Source organism: Astatotilapia calliptera, chromosome 11 (genome assembly GCF_964374335.1).
Source record: "Astatotilapia calliptera chromosome 11, fAstCal68.1, whole genome shotgun sequence".
NCBI classification, from domain to species: Eukaryota; Metazoa; Chordata; class Actinopteri; order Cichliformes; family Cichlidae; genus Astatotilapia; species Astatotilapia calliptera.
In genome coordinates this window covers 29,883,906-29,897,673 of record NC_137432.1, presented here as the reverse complement: position 1 = coordinate 29,897,673, position 13,768 = coordinate 29,883,906, and the positions used below count along the sequence as shown (strand labels likewise).

Here is a 13,768-nt window from a genome sequence, read left to right as displayed (position 1 = left end):
TCTAATAATTTGTGCTTCTGAACAAAAGTTGTCCAAACTTGACCCCCATAGTTTAATTTAACTGAACACAAGTTTAATATCTATGGTGTCCAGGTATACAGGGTGAAGAATTTCCCCTTTTGAAAAGATTTTTTACACCCTCTTAATAAAACTACATGGTTGGGTTTTGTACATTTAAAAACCTCGGTATGATCTTGTGATACTTGGTTAGGTTCAGAAAAGAGGTCGTGGTTTGGGTAAAAATGCAACAGTTGCAGTTTTTTCTTTTGAAAGGTTTATTTTCTTGGTTGCCAGGGTGACACTAGACCACTGCAGCAGGCAAGACATTTCATACTTAAGTACATTAGTCTCAAAGTTGTGCTTAATGTAATGAAAAATAAAAGTGGCAGTTTATGTGCATGTACACGAATAAACAGATTGCTTTTCCATTATTGTTTTGAGACTTTCTTGAACCTGCACACAGATAATAGATACTTCATGGGGTATGATAGCTAAGTAATTTTGCTTCATTTGATACATATTTCCAAAAAATTAATCAAATTATTTAAACCCAAATCATAAGGAGGGGTCTCTGGTCATCTCTACATTTTGGTAGCCTACCCTTGCAGGGTAGGAAAGGAAGGCTTCGTTTTGTTATAATATAGAACAAAGACATAAAACCTCCAAAAAGTGTCATCAGAAGCATGTCAACAGACCACAGGGTTCTACATGATCTCGTAAAAGTTATTCTTTTATTAAAGTTGATTAAAAACAGGGGCCTTGGGATGCCAATATGTTCACCAGATTTTGGGGTGTGTGGAACACAGGAATCATAAAACACTAACACATAAACAGTTTAAAACTACATGTTCACACTTTAAATTCCTAAAAAGGTTCCTGAAAATAGACATACATATACAAATGATGACCATCAAGACACAAAGGCTCAGAAACTTAAGCTTGTGCTACAAAAAATAACCCATTGAACTAAATCACTGTGCATATGCAAAAACATATGTAGTACTGTAAGAGCATATCTATGTCTGCTTTCTGGCAGATTTCTACTCATCCTTGTAGAGACTGAAATACCATGAAATATTAAATCTCTGACATGTTACTGTGATTCAGTATGCTACTTGGTGAGCAGAAAATGCTAAAACTCTAGTTACTTATAGAACATAAAATAGCACACTGAACTCTGGACCACAAATTTACTTCCGCATGTTAAATAGTGACTTTTCCCAGAGGCAAAATCCACTCCCTTCACTCTGAGGGCTTTATCACCCTGACTGGCCTCTTTACACATCTTCTTGTGAATGAGCCGATAGTGTAATAGATTCTTTCCAGTGACATGTGGCTGTGTGAGAAAGAATGGGCAGCAGGTTAATAGTGACATAGTGTAAGTGGATTGAGAGGGAGCGGTTAAAAAAAAAAAACACTGGCTGGCAGATGGGTGAGAAAGAGTGGGTGAAAGGACAGCTGGCACATTGATTCCTAGCAGTAAAAGAGCAAAGACAACATTTTACGTTGCAAAGTAACATATCTTCAGCCTGATGGCAACAATAGTCACATACACCTCCTGCTTTGAATAAAGAACAATGCAGGTGTCTGTCAGCGAGTACACGAGGTGAGGTGGAATAATAATAATGCTGTTTGTCTGGAAGGCAGACAGAGACAGCTGCTAGATGGTGCTTAACAGTGTTAACTTGCATGAAATAAAGCAACACCCAGCAAAAGCAAAGTTTTCTGTAACTTACATGTTTTCCTTTAATATTAGTAGGAACATCAGTAGGAATTGGATCCAATATACGTCAGACCAGTATAGTGTAACAGGACCATATTGGACTCTTATCATTAGATAGAACTCACTATTCCAGTACTGTTTCATTAACAAGTATTTGTTTGCTTAGTAAAATCAGAAAATTGTTCTATAAATAATCGGACTGCAACGATACACAAAAATCACGGTTCAGTTCGATACTTTGGTGTCACGGTTCGATATTTTTTCGATACAAAAAAATGTTCATGCCTTTTCAATTTGTCATTTATTAAAATTATAAATATATTTTAACTCAAAAGTACAGTTTTTAAATTTAATGTTGCTGAAACAACAAAATAACAAAAAAAAGAAATCTATCTGATCAAGAAATCACTCATCTTTGGAAAAGAGTTTATTACAGAGAAATGGGTCTTTCCAAAATAAAAGCTATACCATATGCTTCTTCTGGGCTATATTCTCAGCAGCATATTAAACATATCAGGTCCCCATAAGGAGAATCATGTGCTAACGGCTGTCTAAATGACTCGGTAAAGTTTGTAACATGCGTGCTTGTTGTTTTTGTCTGCTTCCACTTGTCTTTGCACTAGGATGATGTCGGTGTAAATGTGCAGTCATATTCTTTGTGTTCCCACTAGTGCTGTCAGCGTTAATCTCGTTGAAATGACGTTAACGCCATAACGCAGCAAATCTCCGTTAACAAGTTACCGCGGATCGCCCAGTGCGTGGGGCTGGACGGCAACACGTTAACAAGCTAACTGCGCTAACGCACTACTTCCCACCAATTGCGCATTGCGTGGCACATCCGATATACTGTTTTGCTTTTGTCCATGACGCGCTTACCATCAGGGTCATGCTTCACATGAAAACCAAGATAGTCCCAAAGGCCAGATCTGAATGAGGGTGGGGGAGGTTCAATTTCGGCTAGCGTTGAGGCAGTTACCATGTTGCAACGAGCTTAGCTTCTGTCTTGCTAGCTTGCACTGCGCTGAGTGGCTCTGCACTCGACAGTGCAGCCTAGGCGGAGTAGTCAAACGCAGATCCACTGAGCGCTCAACACAGACAGCATCGTCAGAAGAAAAGTTGATAAAATAAATAAAGAAAATTGTATTGTTCGATACATATGCGTACCGAACCGAAAGCACTATATCAAACGGTTCAATATCGATACGAGTATTGTTGCACCCCTAATAAATAATAATCCATTTGCTGTTTAGATTTTTCAGTTTCCTGCTGATAGGAGTGCACTGTTGTCCTCATGTTTTAGACCTGTGCAATTCACTGTGTAAAACCAAAGAACTTTTAGTAACTTACCTGGATGCTTATTTTGAAGCACTGGTTTAAATTCATCTTAATGTCATTAATCACCATGAAAACTATACAAAAGTGGCAGTTTAACTTCTTTTAGATTTAACTTGAGTGCCATGTCTCCTCTTCTTATACCTCTATATGTCTCTGGTTCAACTCATCAGATAGTTTTTACTGTGTTAGTAACAGGCTACTATAGCATTTAATCTGGATTGATGGCACAACCTTAAACATCACACATGCTTCATAATTCTATATCAGTGCATCTTGTTTAGGTTATCTCTTTGTAAACAGACGGCTCTGCAGAATCATGCTGGACTAGAAATAGTGCTCTTTGGGATATTATTGTTGTATTATTAAGAAAAGTTTAAGGGCTATTCATGTGATTTAATTGCACTTACATAATGTAGAGGTATTTAAAAATGGTCAGACATACATTTTGACTATTATTCCCTGCAGATGTGACTAAATTTTCCATAATGCTACTCAAAGCATGTATAATGTTGTATACAAGAGACTTGGGAAACATGGTAGATTCCAATTGTTCATTTTACCAGGATGGTTGTGTCTTTTTTTAGCAGGCTATTTGAGAATACAAAAACAGTAGAACACAATTTTCATTTATCTTGAACTCTGTTTTGTTTAATGACGGTCTTTGAGTATGGAGCATTCGTATGTTTTTCAGACTACTGGAGATTAAAAGTGCCAAACCACTTAGAAATGCCAGATGTATCAACAATAATGATTCATCTTTACAAATAATCTGTTAATTGTGGAAGTTCCTCAAACAAGTGCGGGCACTTGAAAACAAACATTTTGACTCAGGCCCCCAGAGGCTCAGGATCAATCCTCAGATGATCACACAGCTAACTCCCACATGTAGAAGTTTCTGTGACTGAGTCAGAGGGCAGCACGCCCAAACAAACCTGTCTTGCGGGCTGATGACCTGTTAACTATGAGAACAGCTTGCACAGTCATTGGAAAATCTGGAAGCAGTTCTGAATCCTGGCATGAGCTCACTTTTTTGTACCTTCCTTTGATCATAAGAAACATTAAAAAAAAAATCAAATTCCTGTTGGACATCTAAAGGAACTTATGAGATCACAAACAGATTGCAATGGCACATTGTGCAAGGAAAACTTGCCTTTATTGATTGTGAATGCAAATAGTGTAGTTTTAGTTCCCTGCTATGCAAAAAAGCCATTGCCTACACAAGACTGAAAGAGTGTGTGTGCATGCCTGCGTATCCTTGGCTAGGGGAGACCGGAACCACTGAAAAGGCCATGTGGAAGAACTCATTTGTCCCAGTTAAGCATTCATGAATACTAAATCAAACCTTGAATGGAACATTCCTACCCCAGTTTTCCTGCTCATAAATTTCCTTCCCAATTCACAATAACACAGCTGAATGAACTACTTACATAAAAATGTAAACAACTTTACACCATTAACAAAGTATACTATTACCATTTTTAAAATGCATTCATAAACAGCTAAAATAAATATAAATATAAATTTTTAAATATACTGTAAGTAGCTTAACAAAAAATGATCACAACAGTTCAAAAATTAACTTTTACATTTACACAGGGAACCACAATAGAGCACTCTGAGATAAGCAATTTCGATTAAAATGTAAATATCAATCATTTTGTGGTGGTGCTCAGGACTTTAGTAGAAGCCTTTTTCATCCATTCAAATGCTGTGCACTCCACAAACTAGATTAGCAGGCACTGAAATATCTGCAAAAGTAGATGGAAAATGTGTTTTTAGTAAATGTGACATTTGATGTAGCCAAACCAGTGCAAAACCATCTTCTTTAGGACATGACTTAAGAATTGTGTTTACTAGCAGACAGAGGTGGTTGTTGGCTGAAATCCTGATGCCACTGTCTTTCATACCTATTTTTTTAGGCTTAGGGAGGTTCAGGTTGTTCATGATCTCCACAAACTCCTCCATGCTCTTAGTCAAGCGTGGGTTATACTTGCGCTCCTCGCCCACTGTAGAAACCGTCTGACCTAAAATGCAAAATTAGATGCAGACCAGCATGACAGTTTTAGTTTTTGTAGTTCTAAATTCTGCCAGATGTTAAATCTGAACAATTAAAATATTTACAAAGAAACAACATGCTTCTGACACACAACACATGCACTGTAAAAACAATATATATACTACATCTGTACCAGTTCCTATGAGTGGGAAACTAATGGCCGATGTGGCTGAGCTTCAAATCTGTGCTGTTCGAAATTATTCACATCAGTGACTCTTAAGATACGCAATACACATTTACAAACATTTGCGTGTGAATGTGTGTTTTTAGCCAACCTAAGTAATCATGTGCTGGGTAGATGAGGCACTCATCAGGCAGGGTGAAGATCTTCTCATGGACTGAATGGTAGAGCTTTTTGGCACAACCTTTAGAAGAATAGCTATAAATCAGACAATTGCAATGGAAAACATATGAAACACTGCCCCCTTGTGTTCATTTAGAAGAACCACAAAAGAGTGCATGCATACCCTGCTGGAAGTCTGTCCTTCCACAGCCTCTAATGAGGAGAGCGTCACCAGTGAAAGCCATGCTCTGATCCCCAGTTACCAGGGTTATACACCCATCAGTGTGTCCTGGTGTCTCTTTCACAGTCAGAGACTAAAGAAGAGAAAAGACAAGTGTCATGTTAAATCAGTTTTATCAAGCAAACAAAACCAAACAGGTATCAAATCAAAGCATGTCAAATCAGTTTTATCAAGCAACTGTATACAACACCTACAAACACTATTAAAAACAAAGAGTGGTTTTCTTCTTACGTGTCTTCCAAAGGGGATATTGTCTCCCTCTGTTAAGTGGATGTCAGCAGTGGCACCACTGAACTTGGAGATGGCACTCTTCAGTCCAGCCACTCTTTGCTTCATCAGGCCAGTGCTTGTTATGTGGTCTGCGTGGCAGTGGGTGTTAACTACCAGAAAAATCACTGCATTTATCACCAATTGAAAGATTTAATATTGATTCTTGGTATAAACTTATGCAATGTGTATATAGGCGAGACAGTCAATGTCCAGTTTATTAAGCACACTGGTTTCATCGCTCGTTATCGCTAATACCCAAGCAGCCAATCACATGGCAGAAAATTAATGTGTTTCGATATCTAGGCATATTCAAGCCAACTTACTGGAATTCAGACTGAGCATCACAGTGACGACCAAAGGTGATTTAGGTGACTTTGAATGCAATACGGTTGATCGTGTCACATGGGCTTGTCCACCACTCATTACAAGCAAGTTATGTGGAAGATGTGGTGGAGATCATGGATGTACCGCTGACAAATCTGCAGCAACTGCGTGATCTTATCATGTAAATACAGATTAACATCTCTGAGGTATGTTTTCAGCACCTTGTTGAATCTATCCCATGAAGAATTAAGGCAGTTCTGAAAGCTAAAAGGATTCAGACATAGTACTAGCAATGTGTATCTAATAAACTGTCCAGTCAGTGTATGCTTTAAATTCGGCCTTTTTTAATTATTATTTTTAGACATATCCCCGCAGCCTTGTCTGCTATTGTCTACACTAAACAACGGTCACGGGGCAAGGAACGGACACACAGTTATTTCTTGCTCACTGCCATACAGATTAGTCTAATATTACATTTATGTTGCCCCTAATGTAAATGTATTTACAACATGGAGAAGATAGGACAAACATTTCATACAACTGTCATAATTTATCGTTTAACTCTACCCTGGGAAGGTAGATACCTGCCACTGTTAGACTGAGTCCAAGTTCCTTTATGAGCTTCAGGTCCCGGTCAATGGTCTCCAGCACAGGATCAATGATGACAGCCTCCTTGGTGTTCGTGTCTGCAAGCAGGTAGGTGTACGTGCTGCTCTCTGACTCAAACAGCTAAATGAAAAAGAAAACAGAACAGTGAACAAAGCACAGGTGTGATTCAGCAATAAATAATAACAGGAAAGGCACAGTAAACATCGTGTCCTCACCATACTTAGACAGGGTGTGTCTGACACAACAAAAGATAATAAGAGACAGAACAGATCACGGTATGAACTACAGTCAACAGTCACTTTATTAGGTATATCTTGCTAGTAACACCCCCTTTTGGCTTAAAAACTGCCTGAATCCTTTCTGGCATAGACTCAGTAAGGTGTTAGAGATATATTGCACCACACTGACATGATATCATCACATAATTACTGCAGATTTGTTGGCTGCACATCTGAGATTCGAATCTCCTATCCCAAAGGTGCTCTACTGCATTGACATCTGGTGACTATGGAGTTTACCTGAGTACAGTAAGCTGATTTTCATGTTCAAGAAACCAGTTTAAGATGATATGAACTTTGTGACATGCAGCGTTATCCTGCTGAAGGCAACCATCCAAGTATGGGTATGCTGTCGTCAAAGATGGATGGATAATGATCAGCAACATAACTCAGGCAGGCTGTGGTGTTTAAAATATTCTTTTAATCGATGGTTTTGTAGGGCAATCCATTTAAATCAGCCGTTTCTGTAACTTTCACATAAGCTTGTCTGCCACATTTAAAGACACTTAAATCACCTTTCTTCCACATTTTAATGCTCGGTTTTAACTTAAGCAGGTCATCTTGACGATCTACATACCTAAATGCACTGAGCTGCTGCCATGTGATTAGCCAATTAGATATTTGTGTTTGTTCAACAAGCAGGCCTCCGTATAGGGTCTGGTGAGTATCTCAGTAATCAATGCAAAATGTTTACTTCTTAAACATTTACCAAGTTACCCATTAATTCTGCGTTTATGACCACCTCAAAAGGAAATTGCAGTTGGCGACAGAATCACTTACTGATATACTTCCTCATTGTGATGTGTCTGGGCATATCACACAACAACTTGAACAATTGTTAAACAAGCAGGAGTTTTCTTTCTTGAAATGCCTTTTTTTAAAGATGGCATGTGATCAATTTATCAGCTGGTTTCAAATATTAGAATGAAAAAAATGTAGGGTCATGTAACACAGCAATTTTCATCACATGATGCATGCACATGAGGTATACTTCATTAAGCATTCCCATGCAAAGCTACTTTTTTGAAGACACATACTTTGCTGTTTTGCAGATATAGGTAGTAGTAATAGTGTAGCTATATGAATCATAAACCTGCTACTAATTTTTGTCACTTACTACAGATTAAAAGCGGTTTATAAAGTCATTCAGATCACACTGCTTCAAAGCAGGACCAGAAACAGTAACATAAAGCAATAGTAAATGTGGTTTTTAAAGGGGTCATTAAGTGATTTATATATCTCATGTATACTTTACACTGTAGCTGCGCTACTTTTATTTAAGTACATCTAACGCATTTCGTTTAGCAATTATGAAAAAGAAACTTCAAAACTTTTGGGACTTTTGCTCAGCCGTCATTTCCTTGTAATACCACTTTTATCAGGATGTAGGACACCACACAAGAGTCTGAAAATCCAAAATTTGTTTGGATAGACAGCTGAGCACAAAAACCCACCTGAACTTTAAAGGAACTAATGCAGAAAGGAACTTCATAGACAGAAAACAAGATGCTAACGGCTAAAGCTACCGAGCTCACTTCCCACAACCGGTGGTACAAAAAAACTACAAGTACTCTTGCCTCTTCGTTACCACGTATGGTTGTAAACAAACAGGAGCAAGCCATCAAAATATGCCGACAGACTACCTGTCTGAAGAGGAGCCCTTCCGTCTTTGCCATCCTGGCTCAGTGCGATCTGCTGGTAACCCGTAGCGTCTGAAAAACAGTGCTTCAACCGGGACAGACGCATCTGTTTTGTTTCCTAATTCGAGTCCCCTGCATTTGTCCTGAGTCGTCCCAGGAATGTCAACAAGCCACACCCAACAACAATCGTGGATCAGTGACCACACCCACCTACCTACTTACCTACTTCCCTAACATTGGCTGGTTTCGATATGGGCGACATGGGCCATTGCCCAGGGCGGAAGCGGCATCATAGCATCGGCAAAAAAAAGTTGCTCGCACCCACGCTGCCCCGACATTATGTCAGCGCATTTTGGGGATTGCATGGGCACCGATCGGTCTTGCATTGCCCATTTGCGACGAGGTGCCCTCCATTTACGAGGTGCGGCTGCTGCCAGCTGCACAGGAAGGAGAGGGGCGGGACGGCGGGGGGAAGCCGGAGTACCCGGAGAGAACCCACGCAAACACGGGGAGAACATGCAAACTGAATTGAACTCAGGACCTCTTGCTGTGCGGCAACAGTGCTAACCACCGTGCCACCGTGCTGCCCTGAAATAATATTAATAATAATAATTAAATGGATTTTATTTTAAAAGACTTTAACAGACCCTGTTAATAGTATAGACACAATAGTAGTCATAACAGGAACCAGTAAGGTAGCCACGGAATAGTTCATTAAATCCAGAAAGTCCAAGAGAGTCGTTTTCTTTTAGTATTGTAGATATGTGTGCCTATCAGCAAGTTTGCATGAAAGAGACTCTAAAACATTTGTTGAAGGCTGATTTTAATATTTATGTGATTTTATTTTAAAGGTCTATAAAATGTGGTGCCATTTACACAATAACAACTTTGTTTTAAAACTCCTTCACACACACCCATTGGATGAGCCGTGAGCATTAAACTGAGAAAGTGTGGCATCACCACATATCTGTGGGGAACGGTTGCTATGAAAAACAAAATGATAGTAACTAAAAAATAACATTAATATAGTTTTTTTTCCTAAATTACTTAATGATTGGAATCCAACTGAAATACATGAAAAAGTACACCACCTTTCAATTCTAAGCTTTTACATATCACATTATAATTATCTGATCTCTAACAGTTCATGAAAGTAGATGAAATATAACCTCAGATGATCAACACAACACGACTGATTCAGTGTCATTATTTATTTAACAGAATCTAAACCAAGTTACAAAGTTTTTATAGTAAGCTTTTATGTCCTGCTATGCAAAAAAGCCTTTTCCTGCACAGAAGCTTTCATGATTACTAACCTAACCTTGAGGAGAATGTTCGTATATGAACTTTCCTGCTCATAAGTAATTCATAACAAATCATCTGAAAAATTTGCTTACATTCAAGAAACTTTTTCTTACATAGATACATTTAAAATGTATTGAAATAGCAATTCAAGTATATACCTTATATATATACCATACAGAATCATTAAAAATCACTTTATAGTAAACATTTTGACTAATGTCCCACAAAATAGAGATGCAAATGTTAATTACTCTACAATTATTACAATTATGTGTTTTCATTATTATCCTCTTGTGGAGCACATTCAGTCTACACATTTAGTCTTGCAGTCCACAAACCAGATTAGCAGGCACTGCAGTTGCTGCAAAAAAATAAAAAAATAAAAAAAGTGCTTTTTACTGGAAAACATAGTTGGTTGCAGAACTGTAAATATGATAGTTTATTTTTTTCTTACCCATTTTTTTGGGATTGGGCAGGTTCAGGTTGTTCATGATATCTGCAAACTCCTCCATGGTCTTTGTTAGGCGTGGATTAAACTTGCGCTCCTCGCCGACTGACGAAGCCATCCGACCTGAAACACAAAACAGATGGAGACCAGTGTATCAGCCAGATGCTACACCCTGGACATGTTTCCAGTCCATTTCAGAGCTAGAAAAAATGGAGCTGGCGCACAACAACTGCCCTGTAAAAACCTAAAAACAGAACATACTATACAGATTGCAGAGCACCTGTACCGACTCCTGTCAGCAGAAAACTAATGAATTTAATTTTGCTATGCTTTTATATATGATGTAATGCATACTGCTACACAGTAGTACTATATAAACCATTCCCTTCAGTGACTTTGTAACATGTATAAATATTTGGGGATGTGTTTTCAGCCAACCTAAGTAGTCATGTGCTGGGTAGAGGAGGCACTCATCAGGCAGGGTGAAGATCTTCTCATGGACTGACTTGTAAAGCCTTTTGGCACAACCTTAAGAAAATAAGGCAAAGATTAGACAACTGCAAAGGAAAACTGATACTGTACTCCCCCCTTTTCCAACAAGAATAAAAATCATAGAAACGCAAAATGAACAAAAACACAAGCATAAAGCCAAAAGAGTATGTGTACCCTGCTGGAAGTCTGTCCTGCCACAGCCTCTAATGAGGAGAGCATCACCAGTGAAAGCCATAGTCTGATCCCCAGTTACCAGCGTTATACACCCATCAGTGTGTCCTGGTGTCTCTCTCACAATCAGGCACTAAAGGAAGGAAAAGAAGAATGTCAAGGCATGATAATTAAATAGGTTTTATCAAGCAAATGCAACAAAAGGTTTTAGGTATTTACAAAATAACTGTACGCACACGATATTGCGAACAAATAATGTTTTTTTTCTTCTTACGTGTCTTCCAAAGGGGATCTTGTCTCCCTCTGTTAAGTGGATATCAGCAGATGCACCACTAAGTTTGGAAATGGCACTCTTCAGTCCAGGTACTCTTTTCTTCATTGGTCCTGTGCTTGTTATGTGGTCTGCATGGCAGTGGGTGTTAACTATCAGCAAAATAAAGATAATGTAGGTCAATATAAAGCTGGAATATAATTGAGACTTGTGGTACACCCTCCAATCAGTTTAGCGAGTAGGGGGTTGGACACTTTTTTCCTTTTCAGAACACCTTTGATTCCTCGTCACACAGATTCAACTAAGTGTTAGAGATTTTGGTCCATGTAGCATGTAGGCATGACAACATCCCACTGTTACTGCAGATTTGTCAGCTACACATCCATGACGCTAATCTCCCTTTCACCACAGTCTATTGAATTAAGGCTGTGTGACTCTGGAGGCCATTTGAGTACAGAAACCAGACTTTGTGACTTTGCGTTATTATGGTGATTGAAGCAGCCATCAGAAAATAGGTACACTGTGATCACAAAAAGATCGACATCAGTAACTCAGGTAGGCTGTGGGGTATAAACGATGCTTAGTTGGTAGTAACGGGCCGAAAGTGTGTCAAGAAAATATCACCCACACTACTATACCACCATCACCAGCAGCCTGAACTTTTAATAACAGGTCTTTTCATAATAATAATAATAATAGGTCGTTTGATTCATGTCGTTTATGCCGAATCCTGAACTAAACACTCAAATGCCACAGCAAGGTTTGTTCCAGTTTTCCATTGTCCAATTTTGGTGCAAATTATAGTCTTGGTTTATGTTCTTAGCTGACAGGACTGGCACACAGTGTGCTCGTCTGCTGCCGAAGCCCATATGCGTCAAGTTTCTTTGAATCACCTTTCCTCTTTTCTGATGCTTGGACTGAACTTCAGGAGGATATCTTAATGATGTCTACATGCGTAAATGCACTGTTTTTAAATATGTGTATTAAATAGGTGTATCCAATGAAGTGGCTGGTAAGTGTATTTCCAATTCGGAAAGATATATGTATTACACTAGCAGGAGTCCTTTCATACAAATAGCATTACCTACACTTAACAACGTTTTTGGGTCAGAAATAAACAATCATTTCTGAACCAGGTAAAATATTTATGCTGCTCCTAATTTGTATTTACAGGCTGAGAAAGATGGGATTCTGTGTTAATTTATGTAGTTACCTGCCACTGTCAGTTTGAGTCCAAGTTCGCTTACGAATTTCAGGTCCCTGTCAATGGTCTCCAGCACAGGATCAATGATGACAGCCTCCTTGGTGTCTGCGTCTGCCAGCAGGTAGGTATATGTGGAGCTCTCAGACTCAAACAGCTAAATGTTGGAGGGGAAGCACAAAGCAGCAAACAGCAATAACTAACAGTAAATGGGAGCGGTAGTAAAGGTTACATTATTATCATTTCTCCTCACTTGTGTTTATAGATAACGTGTGCTTTGTGTGTCTACGGTAGCCAAAGAGAGACATTTTCATACGAAGCTTGAAATAAAGTATTGCACTTTGTACTCCACCACATTTATTCAGAAGCTATTAGCATTAGTTATATGGCAGGGATATAAATTATTAATCAACAAATAATTTCTATTTTAGATTAAGATGCAGAGCATCAAGTAATTCAGATTTGTTCTTTCATCAACTTAAAATATCAAACATATTAACAATATGATATGCATCTCTGAAGTGGGTAATTTGAGCAGGTTTTCTTTCACTTAAGGTACTTTATAGTGATGCTATTGCTTTTTAGACAAACAAACTTTTTATATTTTGTTTTCTGCACTCCTACTTCCACTTTAGTAGAATATATAAACACATCTTCCACCATTATGTAAACTGGTTAATCTAAACTCAACAATTTTGAACAATATTTCTTTTTTCAGGACAGATCGTTTTAAACAAGTGCAGAACATCCAAATATGATGTGAACATACCTGTCTGAAGAGGAGTCCCTTTACCATTGCCATCCTTGCACAGTATGAGCAGCTGGTAACCGGCAGCGTTTTAATCGGGACAGAAACACAAACTCTGGGTTGCTGTGTAAAGCATGACTATTTAAAACCCTAACCACACCTACCTGCCTACCTACATACCTGCCTACCTGCCTTGGTAACGCCCCCAAATTAGAATAATTTTCAGAAGTCATCATGATAAAAAGGAAGAACATCACGTACTGCACACTATCTTTATGATCATCATCAATAAAATTATTGTTAATAATATTACTGATAATAAGATGAAGAAGAATTTAAACACTTTTACGTGTTTTACTTTTATAAAAGTTAG

At 38.4% G+C, this 13,768-nt stretch overlaps 2 protein-coding genes across 2 annotated transcripts; both read right to left on the bottom strand.

Moving 5' to 3' along the window:
* Nucleotides 1-4,192: 4,192 nt before the first annotated feature.
* Nucleotides 4,193-9,199, bottom strand: LOC113031543 (persulfide dioxygenase ETHE1, mitochondrial-like). Its single transcript, XM_026183693.2, has 7 exons — nucleotides 8,763-9,199; nucleotides 6,817-6,961; nucleotides 5,870-6,018; nucleotides 5,582-5,711; nucleotides 5,390-5,479; nucleotides 4,966-5,082; nucleotides 4,193-4,806 (listed from the first exon to the last, which is right to left on the bottom strand). Exons 1-7 carry the CDS (start codon nucleotides 8,793-8,795, stop codon nucleotides 4,760-4,762), a joined length of 711 nt encoding a protein of 236 aa, XP_026039478.1. The 5' UTR covers nucleotides 8,796-9,199; the 3' UTR covers nucleotides 4,193-4,759.
* A 756-nt stretch (nucleotides 9,200-9,955) lies between these two features.
* On the bottom strand, nucleotides 9,956-13,563 carry LOC113031545 (persulfide dioxygenase ETHE1, mitochondrial-like). Its single transcript, XM_026183695.2, has 7 exons — nucleotides 13,417-13,563; nucleotides 12,660-12,804; nucleotides 11,450-11,598; nucleotides 11,179-11,308; nucleotides 10,951-11,040; nucleotides 10,519-10,635; nucleotides 9,956-10,425 (listed from the first exon to the last, which is right to left on the bottom strand). Exons 1-7 carry the CDS (start codon nucleotides 13,447-13,449, stop codon nucleotides 10,382-10,384), a joined length of 708 nt encoding a protein of 235 aa, XP_026039480.1. The 5' UTR covers nucleotides 13,450-13,563; the 3' UTR covers nucleotides 9,956-10,381.
* Nucleotides 13,564-13,768: the final 205 nt, after the last annotated feature.